The sequence below is a fragment of the Miniopterus natalensis genome, chromosome 7, assembly GCF_054644295.1.
Source record: "Miniopterus natalensis isolate mMinNat1 chromosome 7, mMinNat1.hap1, whole genome shotgun sequence".
In the NCBI taxonomy this organism is placed as follows: Eukaryota; Metazoa; Chordata; class Mammalia; order Chiroptera; family Miniopteridae; genus Miniopterus; species Miniopterus natalensis.
The window spans coordinates 60,621,503-60,641,347 of record NC_142087.1 but is presented as its reverse complement, the minus strand read 5'-3'; the positions used below and the strand labels follow the sequence as shown (position 1 = coordinate 60,641,347).

Genomic DNA, 19,845 nt, shown 5'->3' with positions numbered 1-19,845 from the left:
AGCTGTTTGGTATTTTGTAAAATACCTTCAAAGTATTTTGAGTCTTTGATTCCTTAAAATTTCTTCATTGTTCTTTTCAGATTACAAAAGTAATTTATGCTGTTGAAAATTCAGTCATAGAAATATAACAGAATGGAAAAGTCCCCCATAATCTCATGTATTATCAGCTAGAGTCATACCCGTAGTTAAATGTTTCTCTGCTTATGTTCTGTCATCTTTTTTGGCTTGTGTCTACCTTAAGATGTCTGGGATCTTAGCTGAGAAGACTTAAAGGCTGGGAGCGACTAGAAGGTGGGATCATCTAGAGCAGGGGTGGGGAACCTTTTTTCTGCCAAGGGCCATTTGGATATTTATAGCATCATTCTCCAGCCATACAAAATTATCAACCTAAAAATTAGCTATAAAAAAGGCTCCTAGATTTATTGAATTTTGAGTGCCTCCTGCGGTTGCCTTGGCAGGGCTGGACTTTTCCCCACCGCTGATCTAGAGGCATCTTCACTCAACATGTCTGGCAGCTGTACTACCTATTGGCTTGCACTCAGTATTGCTATTGTCTGGAATACCTACATGTGGCTTTTTCATGTGGTCTGGTTTGGACTTCTTTATAGCATGAGAGCTGGGTTTCAAGAGTAAGTGTCCCTAGAGAGCAAGAGAGAAGTGCATGGCACTTTTATGATCTAGCCTTACAGATTGTATAGCATCACTTAAACTATACATTATTGGTTGAAGCAGTCACAAACTACTATTTAGGTGATGCAGACTTTAATATTTAATTGGAACAGTATCAAGGTTACACTGTTGGAAGGGCGTGATGGGAGATACTGTTGTAGCTATCTTTGAAAAATAGCATCTACATTATGAAGGATTGTTGAAAAAGGAAAAGGTTTGAACAAAGTCATATCTAATTCATGTTCTTGAGTTACAGTCTTTTTCCTTTTTATTTGTTGCTGTCAACATAAAAGCATTCATGGGATCTATGTAGAATTTGTTTTCTGATCCCATGTTGGCGAAACTGAGAAAAACTACAAAACCTACATGCTTCTACTTTACATCCTGCCATTCTTTTTTGTTATCTGTATTAAAATGACCGTCTCGCTAATAGACTTACCTTATGGCAAATTTAGTGTGTTTTTGACTGTTGTCCCCTCATAAAATTGTCCTATTTAAAAACTGCCCAGTAAGTATTAATACAAATTAGATTTTATTAGCATATGCACTAATTTTTAAGTTCCTTGAATCCAATTATGATACATAGTGATGAGAAATCCATTTTTCCATAGGAACAGGGTGGTTATTTGGGATTATATTTTGGACTGAAAATTTGGCAACAAATAATTGATAAATCAAAAACTATTTCAGGCCCGGCTGGGTGTGGCTCAGTGGTTGAGCATCTGCCTAGGATCCAGGAGATCGCAGTTTGATTCCCAGTCAGGGCACATACCCTGATTGTGGCCTTGATCCCCAATCAAGGGCGTGCAGGAGGTAGCCCGATCAGTGACAACGCTCTCATCATTGATGTTTCTCTCTCTCTCCCCCTTTCCTTTCCTCTCTCTGAAATCAATAAAGATATATTTAAAAATATATATATAAAACAAAAACCCCCACCCTATTTCAGAAAAATAAAAGGCACAGCAAAGATTTGTCTGTTAAGATATAAACTAGTAACACTAAGTTGCAAGTTCTGTAACTTGTACATAAATGTTGGTATATAGTGACTATGGAAGCATTCTAGTTTCAAGGTAAGGGTCATGGTTTACGGGTATTTTTCTGGCTAGGTTGACTCCAGTCATACAGACAGGACCTCAAATACTGGCATATACATTGGTGAATTCACTGAAGGTCTTGCACCCAGGTGTATATCTGCTTTTGACAATTCTCTTGGCTTTTGTTTATCTAAAAGTCATTATTGCACCCTGTTTTTGAAGGGTATTGAATTTTCAGTTGACAGTTTTTTCCTACTTTGTTTCTGATGAAAAGTCAGCCTTAATTCATATTGTTCCCTTGTATGTGTGGTTTGTTGTTTTTTTCTGACAGCTTTTAAGATATTATAGTCGTCATTGGTTGTTAGTTTGATGTGACTAGGTAGTTTTCTTCATATTTATTTTGCTTGGGGTTTCATCTGTAAGGGCTTTTCCCCCTTCCATCAAAGTTAGGGGATATTCTTCTATTATTTCTGCAAGATTTTAAAATTTTTTCTTATTTATTTTTTTTGTGCCCCATTTTCTCTTCTGGGACTCCATTTGTACCTGTGTTAGACTGAGGTTTCTGGCTGGAGAGACTGGATGCTTATACCATTAACTAAGAGAATGCAGTGAGTTTATCTCTAGTCTCCAAATATAGGTTATTAAATTTGACAGTTAAGAGGTCATTGGTAACCTTAGCCTTGGATAGAGTGGAAAGTCGATTCTGTGCAAGAAGGAGTTAAGGAGTGAACAGAGATTGAAGAAGTGTAGAGGCTTACTACTGTAGTTCTGTGTTTGTTTTATGCACCATAGTTATGTTTATGACTTACAATTTTGTTTTCTTTTGAGGCCTTCATCATAAACAGCTTCCCTCTCCTCTGGTTTTGAATGCTCTGAGAAGATATGAGGCACTTTATGACATGATTTCTAGGAGCATAATTGCTACAATAAACTACCTATGCTTAAAGAAAAGATTTTTACCAAAGGAGTTAATATTTTTCTTGATTTGGTGTGACTTGGGGATTGAAGACTTCTGACATTGGATATTCAGCTGGAATCTTGTTTATTTATCTTCATGCACAAGGGAAAGTGGCCAGTAACACAGAAGAGCCATTTTGCCTTATTTTATACGTTGTTGCAGTATTTGTTGGGAAGCAGAAGACTTGAGGTCTCTATTATTAATTTTTGTTTTGTTTTAATGAGCACTAGAACATCATTGAATAATACATTCGTATAAATCTATTTAAGTTCTTTGTGAAGTCAATACATTATAACTTTTAATAATGTGATTAAGGATGACTTTATTATGTACCCTTTTAAACTAGATAATCTTTTATATGCAAATAATTGTTATGTATCTTAACTATCAACTTAGAAGTTTTAAGGTTTTAAATTTTCTTTTATATAAACAATCTGTGTAATTGAATAAAAAGTATCAAAAACAAAACAAAGCAAAGAAAGAAACAAAACAAAACAAAACCTCTGAAAGACACCTGAATCTTTGGTAGAGTTCTCCTGGGGGGAGTTTTTGACTTGATCATATTTTCATTAGATGATACTATATAGTCAGGGATGAAGTGTATATTGAGGGGTTGTGTTATATTTTAACTATATTATAATTAGTGTGTTAGAATTTAAAAAATGCTTAAAATTGAACCTGCTTTCGGGTGACTTTACTTTCATGATTCCAAGATGAATGCAGTTTAGTACTTGTTTATTTTGAAGTGTATTAACCATAAAAAATTCAGCATTTGGCAGACTCTTTATCAGAATTACCTGGTTGTTGCAGATTATAATATCCTTGGATTTGTTATTTTAATACTATCTTTTTTTCCCTCCCCAGTTCAAAGCAGTATTCAACGATTTCAAGAGAAGTTTTTTATTTTTGCTCTGACCCCTCAACAAGTTAGAGAGATATGCATATCCAGGTAAGAGGAATGTTTGGAATATATTTCTCCATGAATATTGGTGTATTAGTCTGCTAAGGCTGCCGTAACAAAGTACCATATACTGGGTGGCTTGAACAGCAGAAATTTATTTTCTCACATTCTAGGAGGCTAGAGGTCTAAGATTAAGGTGTTCACAGATTTGCCTTCTCCTGAGCCCTCTCTTCTTGGTTTATGGGACAGCCGCCTTCTTGCTGTGTGTACTCACATGGCCTTTCCTCTGTGCACCTGTGCATCCCTGGTGTCTCTTTTTATGTGGACACCACACACATATAGGGTTAAGACCCCCAACTTGTGACTTCATTGAACCTTAATTACCTTTTTAAAGTCTCCATCTCCACATATGTCACATTAAGGGTTAGGGCTTCAATATGAATTTTGGGATGATACAATTCAGTCCATGACAGTTGGACTATTTCTTTTTAAGTAAATGTGGTATATACTTTGACTAAGTTGCCCAAATACTTAATAAATACTCTGTACTAGAAAAAAAGTTTAAACTTTGAGTAAAACCCCAGAGTATCTTTTGAATTACTTTTTGTCACATTTGGCAATATTTTTTTTAATGAAAAATTTATTCCAAATATAGCAACATAAAAAAGAATATGTGATAGCCCAAAGACAGGATGATCATCTACTTTATCATCCAAACAGGCATTTTAGAGTGAAAATAGACATTTTTAATAATTTTTCTGGGATAAGAACATCAACTAGGACCGTTCTGAGCATAGTAGAGGGACTATTCCAAAAAATCCAATATCCAGATAATATGGGGTTCAGAAAAAGAGAGACGATTTAAAGGAGGTAATTACCAAAGAAGTCAAATGAATGTAGCTTAATGTAGTCCACGTTCATCAGGGGCAAGGTATTGAGTGAGTTTGTGTGAATTGGAAGTACTTTCAATCTTGGGGATAGTAACCAGCTAACAAAGAAATAAATAGAATAAATTAAATATTATAATTTATATTAAAAACCATATCATTAACCTTAAGTTTTGTTTGTTATTTAGGGATAATCCCTTGCTTGAGATTAGCATTTACTAAATGTTTTATTAGGTACAAAACACTGTATTATATGGTATATGACCCCTTTCTACAAATTGCTTATAGTCTTGTTGGTGAACCAGCTCATATACAAAGAATGATCCTTGGCATTGTGAGGTGTCTTATGAAAAGAACCAATTCAGTAAGGACAAGTGAGAGCTGATTTCTAGGAGGAGGAGTTTACTTTTAACCTTGATGGTCTGGGAAAGCTTCACTAGTGTGTTGGGTGGGCCTTTGATGGAAGGAGATTATTTAGAAAAAGTAGATATAAAGTTATAGACTTCAAGATTATTTATTTATTTATTTTTAATGTTTCTTTATTGTTGAGACCATTACAGATGTCCCCCTTTTAACCCCGCTGATCCCTTCCACCCCACAACCATCCCACCCCCAGGCCCTCCCCACACCAATGTCCCCATCCATGGGCCATGCCTATAAACATACAAGTTCCCCAATTAATCTCTCCCCACCCACACCCCCCTTCCTGCTGTCCCTCTGAGATCCCTTAGTTTGTTCCAAGCTTCTATGTTACTGGATCCACTTTGTTCACCAGTTTATTTTGTTTATTATATTCCACATATAAGTGAGATCATTTGGTACTTGTCCTTCTCTGACTAGCTTATTTCACTTAGCATAATACTCTCTAGTTCCCTCCATACTGTGCCAAAGGCCAAAAGGTCCTTCCTCTTCACAGCCGCATAGTACTCCATGGTATAAATATGCCACAGCTTTTTTATCCACTCATCTACTGATGGGCACTTGGGCTGTTTCCAAATCTTAGCTAGTGTGAATTGCGCTGCTATGAATATAGGGGTGCATAAGCTCTTTGTGATTGTGTTTGGGGTTCTTTAGGATATATTCCCAGAAGTGGGATCACTAGGTCAAAAGGCAGGTCAAGTTTTAATCTTTCGAGGAAACTCCATACTGCTTTCTGCAGTGGCTGCACCAGCCAGCAGGGTACTAGGGTGCCCTTTTCTCCACACCCTCGCCAGCACTTGTAGTTCGTTGACTTGTTGATGGTAGCCATTCTGACAGGTGTGAAGTGATACCTCATTGTGGTTTTAATTTGCATCTCTCTGATGATTAGTGACGTTGAGCATTTTTTCATATGTCTCTTAGCCATTTGTATGTCCTCTTTGGAGAAGTGTCTATTTAGGTTCATTGCCCATTTTTTAATAGGATTGTTTGTCTTTCTTTTGTTAAGCTGTATAAGTGCCTTATATATTTTGGATATTAACCCTTTATCTGATGAGTCATTGGCAAATATATTCTCCCATACAGTGGGCTCCCTTTTCATTTTGTTGATGGTTTCCTTTGCTGTGCAGAAGCTTTTTATTTTGATGCAGTCCCAATTGTTTATTTTCTCCTTAGTTTCTCTTGCCCTAGGAGATGTATCAGCAAACATATTGCTATGACAGATATCTGAGATTTTACTGCCTATGTTTTCCTCTAGGATTTTTATGGTTTCATGCCTTACTTTTAAGTCTTTTATCTATTTTGAATTTACTTTTGTGTATGGTGTAAGTTGGTGGTCCAGTTTCATTTTGTTGCATGTATCTCTCCAATTTTTCCAACACCATTTATTGAAAAGACTGTCTTTACTCCATTGTATGTTCTTGCCTCCTTTGTCAAATATTAATTAATAATGGCATGGGTCAATTTCTGGGTTCTCTGTTCTGTTCCACTGATCTATATGTCTGTTCTTGTGCTGGTACCAGGCTATTCTGATTACAGTGGCTTTGTAGTATAACTTGATATCTGGTATTGTGATCCCTCCAACTTTGTTCTTCTTTCTCAAGATTGCCGTGGCTATTCGGGGTGTTTTTTGGTTCCAGATAAATTTTTGAAGTGTTTTTTTCTAGATCTGTGAAATATGCTGTTGGTATCTTAATAGGGATTACATTGAATTTTTAGATTGTTTTGGGTAATATGGACATTTTAATGATGTTAATTCTTCCAATCCATGAACATGGTATATTTTTCCATTTGTTTATATCTTCCTCTATTTCCTCTAAATAAAATTTTGAAGTTTGAACTATGTGAATGTATTAAACAAGAAATGAATGACTAAAATTTAATTAATTTCAACTTACAGGTTTAATCATGCTCTAGAGGTGTGTGATAGTGATGGTTGCACAATAATGTGAATGTACTTAATGCCACAGAACTGTACGCTTTAAAGTGGTTAACATGATAAATATTTTAATGTATATTTTAACCACCCCCAATTTTTTCTAATTAACAATAAAAGTAAGGCTATTTATAATTCTCCCTCCAAAGAAAACAAAATAAAACACACACACACACATGTACAGATAAACCCCAGTCTTTTCAGAGTCTAATCAAATGGTAAAACATCTCCTTCTTCCTAAGTGGAAGTAAAAGTTTGGTACCCATTACCATGCTTCAATAATTACCAACATTTTGGTAGTCTGTATGTGACCTCTCCTCCACATTTTCCCCTGAAATATTTTAAAACAAGTAACAGGCATCATATAATTTCACCCAGAAATACCTCAGAATGCATCTCTGATTAATTTTTATCACAATCACACTAAACATTAATAATTCCTTAATATAAAATAATGTCTAGCCCTGGCCAGTTTGACTTAGTGGTTAGTGTGTCATTCCACGCACGGACCAAAGATTCACGGGTTTAATTCCCAGTCAAGGGCACGTACCTCGGTTGCAGGCTCCCTGTTCCTGGTGGGGGGCATGTAGGAGGTAGCCAGTTGATGTGTCTCTGTCACTATGACCCCCCCCCCCCCCAATTCTAGAAGTTAGTGGAAAAAATATCCTGTGGTGAGGATTAAAAAACAAATAAAAAAACCCCTGATGTCTAGCCCATGTGTTACTCCTGAGATTATTTTCTGTTTTTTTTAAAATATGTTTTTATTGATTTCAGAGAGAAGGGAGAGGGAGCGAGAGAGAAACATCAATGATGAGAAAGTCATTGATTGGCTGCCTCTTGTGTACCCTCTGTTGGGGATGGAGCCCATAACTGAGGGATGTGCCCTGACTCGGAATTGAATTGTGACCTGCGGTTCATAGGTAGAGGCTCAACTACTGAGCCACGCTGGCTGGGCCCTAAGATTATTTTTACTTTGAAGTAATTATGGATTTACAGAAAAGTTGTAAAAATTACAGATATTCTCTTCACCCAGCTTCCCTTAATGTTAATACCTTGCTGACCGGTCACGACTATTCAAGTGTGGAAAAGTAGCTGGCCGCACCGACGAGTTCTGTCTTGAAATAGCTGGCCAGCAAGGTTTAACATCTTGCATAACCATACTGTAATGATCAAAACCAAGAAATTAACCTGGGTACCATACTGTTAACTAAATTACAGACTTTATTCAGATTTTACCAGTTTTTCTGCTATTGAATTTCTGTTCCTGGATTCAACCCAAGATTCCAAATCACATTTAATTGTGTCATTTTAGTCTCTCTCAGTCTGTGGCAGCTTCTTAGTTTTTCCTTGTTTTCTGTAACTGTTGATACTTTTGAAGAGTGCTAGTCAGGATTTGTAGGATGTCCCTCAATTTATGTTTGTCTGATGTTTTGTCGTGATTAGATTGAGATTCAGAATTTTTGGCAAGAATACCCCAAGTTATAGTCCCTTCTCAGTGTGTCATATCTGGGGCTACATAATATTAATACATCTTATTTTTGGTAATGTTAACCTTGGTCACTTGGATAAGGTATTGTTTACCAGATTTTTGCACTGTAATGTTGCTGTTTTCCCCTTTGTTATTAAAAATGTCTTGGGGGAGATATTTTGAGATTAGGAACATATTGTTTCTCCTCAGATTTTTGCTCACCAGTTTAAGCATTCACTTGTGGATATTGCCTTTAGCAGTTACTTCTTCATAAACACTCTGTGTTTCAATGGTGTGATTTCCTATTGTCCTTATTCTTTTTCACATTGGAGTTATTCTTTTTTATGGAAGAGCAGCCCCTTTCCCCCTATTATTTACTTGTATTTTTGTGAGCTCTTGGGTACTTTAGGGGTTATAATTCAGTGCTATAGTAATTTATGTTGTTGTTCAAACTCTTCTGCCTTTGGCCATTAGACATTCTTTCAGGTTGGTACCTCTGTTTTTTTGCTATGTCTCCATCCATTTCGGACCACTACTTTACTTTTTGGCATAACAAAGACGTCCCAGGCTCATCTTGTAATTTCTGTGCCCCAGTTCTGAAATTGATCACTTCTCCAAGGAGCTCTGGTTCCTCTCTTATAATATTTCCTACCACGTTCTTACAATTAAAACAAAACAAAACTGGTTCATTTGACTCTGTAGCATATTACAGATTCTGGATTTGGATGACTGTGCTTCTTGTGGTCATTTAACTTCTATTCCTGTGGTTCTCAACTTTTTTTTTTTAATCCTCACCGGAGGATACTTTTTCCATTGCTGTTCAGAGAGAGTGTAGGGGGAAGAGAGAGAGAGAGAGAAACATCAGTGTGAGAGACACACACATTGATTGGTTGCCTCCCGTATGTGCCCTGACCAAGGCTGGGGATCGAGCCTGCAACTGAGATATGTGCCCTTGACTGGAATAGCACTTGGGGCCCCTCAGTCCACGGGCTGACTCTATCACCACTGAGCAAAATGGCTAGGGCTGTGGTTCTAGGGCTGTTGCTGTGTGTTAGAATCAACTGGGGAGCTTTTTTTAAAAAAATTTTTTAAAAATATATCTTTATTGATTTCAGAGAGAGGAAAGGAGAGAGCTAGAAACATCAATGATGAGAGAGTCATTGATAGGCTGCCTACTGCACACCCCGGACTGGGGATCAAGCCTGCAACCCAGGCATGTGCCCTGACCGGGAATCAAACCCTGATTGCCTGGATCTTAGGTCGACGCTCAACTGCTGAGCCACGCCCGGCTGGGCTCAACTGGGGAGCTTTTAAGACTCAAGATACCCAGGCTTTATTCATACCAATTAAATTAGAATCTCTGAGAATAGAACCCAAGTAGTAGTAGTTTTTTATTTTTTTATTTTAATCCTCACCTGAGGTATGTTCTCATTGATTTTTTTAGAGAGAGAGGGAGGGAGAGTGAGAAAGAGAAACATCAGTGTGACATCAAATGGTTGTCTTCCATATGCGCCCCAACTGGGGATGAAACCTGCAACCTAGGTATGTGCCCTGACTGGGATTCGAACCCGTAACCTTTAGGTATATGGGACAATGCTCCAGCCAACTGAGCCATGCCAGCCAGGGCCAGTAGTAGTTTTTAAAGCTCCCCAGGTGTTTGCAGTGTGCAGCAAATTTGAGAACTATTGCTGTGTATCCAGCTTCTCCTCTTTGCCTCTAATGATAGTAAGGTCTAAATAAGAAGCTTGAATACATTCAAGTTTGGTATGTTCTCTTTATTACATCGTGAAGATTTATTATTGAGTTCAGCTTTGTTCATGGTTTCAGCACTCCCCCTTCCATTGGGTACTGTTGCCTCTAATCATGGTCTCTGTCTCTCACACTGACTTCTCTTTGATGTTTCCAGGAATCGGTTTGTGATTCTTTTTTCATTACTCTGATTTTATCCATGAATGTGCATTGTTATTTTTATATTGGTGGCTACAAAATCACCAACATTTCCCTCTGGAGACCTTTCTCTCTCTACTTTGATTACCCATGGGCACATCAAACACAGCACATCCAGAATTCAGCTTGCTTTCTTCCCAAACCTGCTTGTTTTTCTTTTGTTCTTTCATTTACTTATGTAGTCTCACAACATATATTGATTTACAGACTGCTATGGTTCAGACAATGTTCCAGGCATTAGGGATGCAAAGTTGAAAAATAAACTGGCCTCAAGGAGATGTTTGCTTGGTATATTTCTTCCTATTGCCTATTTCATTAACGGCATGGGATCTGCCTGGACAGAGGCCTCTTTGTATCTCACACTTCATCTTCCACATACGTCAGTTTGCTACACTACACTGATTTTTATTTGAAACACAACAAAATTTAAAACTTTACGCAACTCTACCTTTGAGGTAGCTGGCATGGTCTTTAGAGTAATACTAACTGGAATATGAATTCTTGGTCAACCACTTAGGTCTGTATGGCCCTGGGTAAGCTATAAAGCCTATGGAATTTATTTACCCAGTATGTAAAACTGGAGAAATAATCACCACCTCACAAAGTTATTGAATGCCATAACTTGCTCTACCTTTTAGAGCATCACCGTCTATCCAGTTGCACTGTTCCAAAGTCTAAAGCTCCTAGATGCTCCCTTTCTTATCCTACCTTCTTATGTCTGGTCAGTTACTGAGTCATGTTTTTTCTATACCTAAATATCATTCAGTGATGTTTATGAGCTTTCAAGCCCTCATCTTTTGCCTGTACAGTTGTAATGGTCTCATAACTCTTCCAGCTGACCATGTGATTTTTCTAAAGCCCATTTGGTTCTTTCTTTTGTGCTTAAAAACCCCGTAGTGATACCTTATGAAGTCCACACTCCATTACCTGGCAGTCTCTTCAACGTCTTGCTCTGTTCATCTTGACCATCTCATGTCCCGTCCCCCTTCCCTAGCAGTCTGTACTCCAGCTAGGGTTTCACAGCTGTGTGTGTGTCCTTTTCCTCCGTACTCTTTAAGGGCCAGTTCCAGTCTTACCTCTTCTGTGAGACCTTTCCAGGTTTCCCCAAACACAGCCTTTGTTTCTCACTGTACTGTGCACTGTATTCTATGAAAACATCATTGTATTTATTTGACTCCATGCATTTACAAGCTTCTTAATGAAAGCAACATCTCTTACTCATTTTTCTATTCCCAAAGCCTGTCACAGTGCCTGGCATATAGTAAATGCCTATTTTATGTCTGGTAAATGAGATCAGCATGTGAAAGTTCCCACAACTGTGAAACTGGCAGAAAATGAATATCAGAAGATGTTTAGTCATTACTCATAGTGTTTGTTAAGATAATTAGCACATTGCATTTCCCAGTTTATGTTAATTTCTCTTAAATGGAACAAAGTATAAATTCTTAGTGAGCTATTAAAAACCTTTTATAACATCCTTCCATTTCTCTCTCCTAGGTTCATCTTTTGTTATTTCTCTTTTTTCAGATTATGTTCCCCAACTTAAAAGGATTCTGCTGTGTAGTTCTGGTTGATCCTTTACCCTTTACTTTTGATTAGGCTCACTGCACTACTGAAGCCATTTGTTACTGATGAAAGTGTGTGTCTAAGTAGAAATGGCAGAACCACTGCTGTCCAAACCTTGTTTTCTGATTTGATTGGACTAATTTTGATAACTGCTTTGAACTTTGAGACAATTAAATTTCTCTGTTTTCTATAGCACTTATTTTTCATAACGTACTATAAAACTTAGCACATTTTATTTAAGTTGTGTATATCTGTTACTATCATATAAGACTTTTGAGAACAGAAACAAAAATGTCTTATTTACCTTTGAAGCTCCAGCACCTAGACTGAAATGTTTCTTGATTTGAATGAGTGGAATGATAATGGGTTACTCATAAGAGGTCTGTGTTGTCTAGAGTATTGAAGAAGTCTGTGTTGTCTAGGATGTTGGGATGTTTTAAGGAGACATTTGAGAAGGGTGGAGGCTACCACTGCAAGGGAAATGGTGAAAGCAGAGTTCACAATAATAGTAGCCAGCTGCTCACACATGTTGAGCACTTCTTATATTCAAGTCTTTTACATGTATTATTAACACATTTAATCATCACAACTTCATGAGATAGGTGCAGTATTTTCCATCTTTAACAGATGTAAAAACTGAGGCACAGAGAGGTTTATGTAATTTGCCCAAGTGTGGGACTGTAGAACTCAAGCTGGTCCCTGTTGTGCTTTCCTGCTTTCCAGTGAATATAGGGAATTGGAAACAGTGAGAAGAATGGCCCAGTTAGAGCAAAATGAGGGCTCAATGTACTCTGAAGAAACGACTAATCTCTAATGGTATCCTCTCTGACAAAGTCCAAGATTTATGATAATGGCTAAGGACAATACTTCTTAAATTGTTCATACATGCCACTTTGGGATCTTGTTAAAATGCAGATTCTAATTTTGTAGGTCTGGGCTGGGGCCTAGGATTCTGTATTTCTAACAAGCTCCCAAATGATAATGCTGCTTCATTGTGGATTACATTTTCAGTGGCAAGGATTTGGAAGGTTTCAGTGCCAAAGATATTTTATATGGGCTTCTATTAGGTTCTCATCTAGAAATTCTAAGAGGTTCTATGTCCTTAATGGATACATAATTATGAAGTTGCCATGGTATAAAGCAGTGATTTTCAACCTTTATCATCTCATGACACACATTAACTAATTACCAAAATTCTGCAGCACACCAAAAAATGTATACTTTTTGCCAATCTGACCAAAAACAGGTGTAATTTTGATTTACAAAAAAATAATAATATATAGTAATTACAGACCCTTTTTGCTCCAAAGTGACTTTTTAAAAAATCAGGTGCCCATACTTGTATATAAGGATTTCTGGTACCCACTAATTAACCAATTAGATGCAACCTTATTATGTGATGTGACCAATAAAATACAACTCTATTATATGACCTATATATTTATGGTTCAAGATAGGACATTTACACTGTATGGCTATTGTTGTGTTGGCTGTTGTCATTTTTTTTATTTGACAGTTTAAGGGAAAAAAAGTCAGTGCCCCTGACTAAGCAGCCAGGTATTGTATGTTTTAAAAATTCTTGCAGCTACAGGTTGAAAATCTTTGCTATAGAGATATTGAGACTCTAGACACCAGTTCTTTATCCTGGTTCTATACCAGAGTCACCTGAGTAGCTGTAAAAATTAGTAATTCTCAGACTGTACTCCAGACTAACAAGAATATCTGGTGAATGGGCCTTTATATTAAAAAAATTTAGGAAGTGATTAGAATTCTCAGCCAAGATTAAGAACCACTAGAAGCAAAATTAATTTATTAACCTCTTTCAGAACCTACGGTGCCCCTTTTTATGTTAACCAATTCTGTTGCTTATTGAAATACATATTGCATTGCAGAAGATCCTGTGAAGTGAAAATACCCTAAAATTACCATAAAGACATGATTAAATGTCAAGTAAATGAGTTATCATCACTACAGTGTTTTGATTGAGGCTTATGCTGTTGGTAGGCTAGTGTTCATCTTTTAAGGAATAAGAATAAAAATACTAATGATATTTTTTTCTGATGAGAATGTGAATTCTCATTCTTTCTTAACCCAATTTCTTTCTCTTTTCAACAGGGATTTTTTACCAGGTGGTAGGAGAGATTATACAGTCCAAGTTCAGCTGAGGCGAGTTTTAAATTTACTTTTACTTCAATAACACTTGCTAACTATGTGCCATATAGTCATGAATTTGAAAATACGTATGTTCTTAATTATTATTAAGAATGATTTCTTTTTCTTCTTTAATGCAGACTTTGCTTGGCAGAGACAAGTTGCCCTCAAGAAGATAACTATCCCAATAGTCTATGTATAAAAGTAAATGGGAAGCTTTTTCCTTTGCCTGTAAGTTGTTTTATTTACCAGGAGGTGGGGTAGAGTAGGTAAAGACTAGTTATGAGTAAATAAATTATTGATTGGATGATGGGTATATGGGAGTTCATTATCCTTTTTTCTCTCTTTCTTTCTGTATATGTTTGAAATTTTCAATAATAAAAAGATAAAATACATCTTTGAGGCAGTTGGGAAATTTGAATATAAGCTTTATATTAGACAAGTTTTTAAAATTATGGTTAATTTTGTAAGGTTGTGATACTGTTTTTTAAGGTCTTGATAAAGATGCATATAAAAGTATCTGTTGGTCAAATGGCATATCTAGAATTTGCATTTTAATACTCAGGGGCGAAACCAAATGTAGGTATGTGTGAGGTGTGTATTTTGGCGTGGGCTGATGGTGCCAGAAGCAAACAAAGCACAATTAGCAATATGTTGATAATTATTGAAGCTGGTTGGTGGGCACTTATTGTTTTCTCTACTTTTGTATATGAAAAAATTTATAATACAAAGTAAAAAAGTAAATCTGTGTTGGTAGTATTAAAGTAGTAGTAATTAGGAAATGCTAAAGGAACGGCACTCAACTTTTGTCAGAATTACAAGTAAGGTAGAATGTCATCCTAGCATGTAACAGAAAAGGTTGTTTGAGTATATCTTTTATTGAAATGTTAGATTGGGACTAAAACGAAATTTTACACTGGCTCATCAGCATCCTTTAGTTAGGAAGCTTTTAGATTTTCTCCAGAGGTCCCCTGTCAAATGAACGTCATTTTATTTTTGCTTAAGATATGGAAAACTGTTAGAAATATATGAAGGTTAAATATTTGTATTTTACAAATTTCAACTATATTCTGTTCTTAATAACTAGGTAATAGATGTTGAATGGAGGTAATGCTGATGACCAGAGGCAGAATACATGTTAACAGATAACTCAGAATTACCTATGAAATCAAACGAGTCAAGTGGGGTAGAGAATCGGTTTAAAATACTTGAGGTGATTAAGAATAGTAGTGCCATACTTGATTTTGAATTTGCTAACACTTCATTCTTATAGTTATTATTATTATTCTCCTACCTCCTATTATTGCTCTCTTTCTCTGTCAGACTAACTTAAAACATTGTTGTTTGGTGTCTCAAAGTCTAATTTACAGAGTTCACTGTTTAGCTAGTTCATCTTGGTAGACCCTGTGCCATTGTTTTTATTTGGTTAACCTACCAGTGGATGTACCAGAAGACAGAATTATCTTCCAGGCCAAATACAGGCAAAACAAAGGTTTTATTCAAATTTACCCAGACGTTGGCGTTGATATTCCACATGTTTGTTGCTCATTGAACCATTTCCCAGAGTCTTTTCTCTATGGGTGTGTTTGCTTTATTTTACTTGAACAACCTTAGATGAGCATAACCCTCCTCCACACACATACACACACATTTCCCTTCTCCATATTATAATGGAAGTTCTTTTCTTTGTCTAATACTCCCCGGCACAAACTCCTTTTAATGATTTCTAAGGTCTTGTTGCAAGTTGTAGATTACAGATAATCATGTGAATTCCTGCTTACTAATTACTGTCCTACCTCCTATGAAGCATTGAAAGATGTTCCCTACTTGTGATAGAATGTGTTCCTTAGCTCTGCTGTGTAATACTACCAAGAGGGTATTAACTTTTTCCTAAGATGCATATTTTTAACATTTCTAAGATCTGGAGTTGTCTTATAGTTGCTGATGACCAGGTGGCAGCTATAATGTATTGTCATTACCTGTACTTGTAAAACCTTGATGTTACTTCCACGGTGTGACTGTTTAGCTGCACTTCCTCGGTTTCTCAGTCAACAAGTGATTTAAGTACATTTTGAGGAAGGTCCGTGAATCCAGGGTGTTGTCTGAAAACCATTGATTGATATGTTCTCATAAGATCCAGAGTATCAGCATTAACACATGCAGTTAATGTAAGGGTGTCAATAACTTGCAAGGAAATCTAAGAGATGTTAGTGGAGGAAGAGTATAGTTTTATATTGAAATAAAATAAATATATAGAATACTTTTATCTCTAGAGCTCATGGTGGCATATTGGAAAGTATTATGTGGAAAACATATCTACTGATGACTGAGTGAAAAGTAATTCAGGAGATTCTTATCTAAAAGGAATATGTTAGCCAATTCATTTTGCGTATATCTCCTTGCTATACATGCAGAAATAAATAATGATACACTCGTTTTATATCATTAACTTAGTGTTTTTTCATTCTCACTGGTGCATAGTTAAATTACATCAGTGACATCTTATTTAGTAAAAGATGATACCTACTTTTCAATACATAGATATTTTCGCAGCTTAGATTTTTAATTTTCTAAAAAATATATTATTTTGGTTTTGAAAAGTTCTACGATCCCTGGCTGATGTGGCTTAGTTGATTATCATCCTATGCACCGAAAGGTCACTGGTTCGATTCCCAGTCAGGGCACATGCCTAGGTTGTGGGCTCGATCCCCAGTAGGGGCCACGCAGGAGGCAACCCATTGATGTTTTGCTCTCACATCGATATTTCTCTCTCTCTCTCTCTCTCTCTCTCTCTCTCTCTCTCTCTCTCTCTCCCTCTCCCTCTCTCCCCCTCTCCCCCCCCTCCCTCTCCCTCTCCCTTCCTCTCTGTCTAAAGTCAGTAAAAACATACTAAAAAAAAAAATTCTGTGGTAATTGAAAATTGGATATACTATAAATAAAAAATGAGTACATTTGCTATTTAAAACAAATACTTAATGACTAGGAAAGTGGAATAAAGCATAAATAGCAGTATTATTATAGCTATCAAGTTAATTTAATATATCGTTAATTTACTACCAGTTATCACTCAACAAGATATTAATAATTCCTTTGAAATTCATTAATTTGTTCTTTTTTTAAATTCCCAAAGCTTATTTTCCCTGTTTCCCAATGCATTTTGTTCTTTTTTTTTTTTAAATCCTTACCTGAGGATTTTTTTTTCCATTGCTTTTCAGACAGAGTTAGAAGGAAGAGAGAGAGAGAGAAACATCGACGTGAGAGAAAGAGACATTGATTGGTTGCCTCCTGCACACACCCTGACCACTGGGACTGGCAACCGAGATACATGCCCTTAGCTGAAATCGAACCCGGGGCCCTTTAGTCCTCAGGCTAACACTCTAACCACTGAGCAACTGGCTAGGGCTCCCAGTGCATTTTGAATGGGAGCTCCTAAGATGAAGCAATACAAAGAGGTGCAACTTTATTGTTTGTAAAGAGAAAAAAGATTCATAATGTGGCAGCTTAGAATTTTTAATTGTTAGCAAGATGTCAGCATTTTTAATTTTAATGGTAGAATGTGGATTTTTTGGGGGGTGCAGGATAGTTTTCTGTACTTGTGAAATATTTTATACTTTTAAAAAAGGTCATTTTCCTCTTTCACGTTGGAGACCTTGGGGTGAGGGCTATGTGATTTCCAGTATAAAATAAAAATAATAAGTGTAACTGAAATTAGGCAAGATCCTATATCTATCTATCTTGGAGAAAATGTTTAATGCCTACAGAGAAGTTAATTTAATTTCTTTCTTATGGTCATAGGGCTACGCACCACCACCTAAAAATGGGATTGAACAGAAGCGTCCTGGACGCCCTTTGAATATTACATCTTTAGTTAGGTTGTCTTCAGCTGTGCCAAACCAGATTTCCATTTCTTGGGCATCAGAAATTGGAAAGGTAAAGATTCTCTCCTGGACACCATAAAAGTAATCCCACTAGGAGTTGATTTATTTTGTTTTTTCTTAGACTACTAGCTCCAGCTTGTTCTGTTTTCTGATTATAATCTCTAAAAAGCAGTGATTTTCAGTTTAGGGTGGAGGTGTGGAGATTCTTACGGTTAAAAACTTTTAAGGTTTCCTGAGTATCATCTGTTTATTTTCCTGTAATGGAAATAAGTATAATTACAACATTTCTTGAGATAATGGTTTAATCATAATTGTGTTGAAATAGCATGTTAAGAAACTGGAAACTTTGGGTGATGTTTTGTATTTCTGAAGAGGAACAAAGAAGCTTTATCTGGTTTTGGGGAAAATAGTTAAATGTACTCAATGTTGTAATGAGAAATAGCCCTTACGTAAGCACCTGATACTTCAGATAAAATGTGGACATCTCTTGAAAACATTTACTTAGAATTATATTATTTTCTCTATAACTTTAGGTTGATGAACTGGCTTTCTGCTGATTCTTAGTTTTAAAATGCATTATGTCAGTTATGAGATACTGATTAGTACAAGGGATTTTCATTTTAGAACTCTTTGTTCATATAACTGAAATAATAGAATGGCAAAAAACTTCAGTTAATTTCTGCACATAAACTTTAATGTTGCTATTTCATAGAAAAAAGGGGTACTATTTTCTGTTTTATGAATAGAGAATTGAGTTATATGTTTGTAGCAAGGATTATTTGGTTTTATTACCAACGTAATTGCAGAGCTGGACATAAAGCAGAATATTTTTGTATTAATTTTTGGACTATAAAGATAATACTCTCTCTTTAATGATTGTTCTCTTGAACTCTCATTTCAGAATTTTTACTATAACATCAGTATTATAGGATACTGATTTCTAGTATTTTTCATTTGCATGAAGTGAATGTCAGTGGTAAAGCAGTGGATGAGGAGTCAGAAAAACTTGGCTTGGCCTCAAGTTGGCCACTGTTTGATTTTGGCAAAGTTGCCTAATTCCCTGAGGCCTGTGTATTATAAAGGATAAGTAAAATCTTGAGAGTGAGTGTTGTGCACAAATATAAGGGGCATTGTTAAATGAGCAAGTATTAATGCCTGAAAGGTTAGTGAGAGGAATTTTAATAGAACACTATATCTTTTTGAAATGATTACTAACTTTCAGGTTTTTGAATAAATGATTGTAGACATTGAGGACCGGGTAGTTTTTTTCTTTTTACCACATAATGGGAATAATATTCTTTCTTTGTAATTAAATGATTAATTGACTTAAAATTTGCACACTGTATTGGGTATTCATTCACATAGTTAAAAGGGCCGTTTTGGGACATTAAAAATAATATTAAAATAATTGCTTTTGCAACTACTGAAAGTATTTTCTTAGTGTAGAATTGATTGAATTTATATATGTAGTGAAATGATAAAATAGATTTTTAACATTTTGGTAAAATTATAGCTCTATAAATAGCGAATGAAGGTTCTTCTGTGCCAGATCTAAGAGTTATGGGAATAACGCTATTATATTCTGGTCTTATCTTTTTAAATTTTATCATTTCTTCATGTGTCTTACATACTCCAGTAGCTCCCCTTTTCCTAGTAAAATGCCCATTTCAGAACAGGAGTTAATTTGTCAGTTTCGTTCAGTAGAAAGCTGATTTTGGGTTCATTTAAATGATTGCTCAAGGCCATGAAGCAAGAGGTCTTTTCTTTCAGAATCAAAACTTTGGAATTCTGGATTTGAAGTTTTCAGACTGCTGGAGTTTGAACATTCTGCAGTGGAGCTCATTTTTCATTGAAAATATTATGAGAGACCATACATAAAAACAGAAAAATTCTAGTTAGAAGTCGGCATGGGAGGGTACATTTTTATTCCCTGAGGTATCCGTTTTGCTAGATTAGACACACAGTTCGAAAGTCACTGATCTAAGCTATGTTATCGTTCACATGGATGTTTTAAAATGGTAAGTGATTGAGAA

General features: G+C 36.1%; 1 protein-coding gene across 3 annotated transcripts in view; it reads left to right on the top strand.

The window, feature by feature from the left end:
• The window catches only part of PIAS2 (protein inhibitor of activated STAT 2), a 73,968-nt gene that overhangs the window by 25,806 nt on the left and 28,317 nt on the right, over positions 1-19,845 (top strand). For all 3 annotated transcript variants that reach the window (XM_087819077.1, XM_087819076.1, XM_087819078.1), the window contains exons 3-6: positions 3,526-3,610; positions 13,899-13,949; positions 14,075-14,165; positions 17,730-17,864. In XM_087819077.1, coding sequence (XP_087675203.1) covers positions 3,526-3,610; positions 13,899-13,949; positions 14,075-14,165; positions 17,730-17,864 — 362 coding nt within the window. The remainder of the gene's footprint in view (positions 1-3,525; positions 3,611-13,898; positions 13,950-14,074; positions 14,166-17,729; positions 17,865-19,845) is intronic.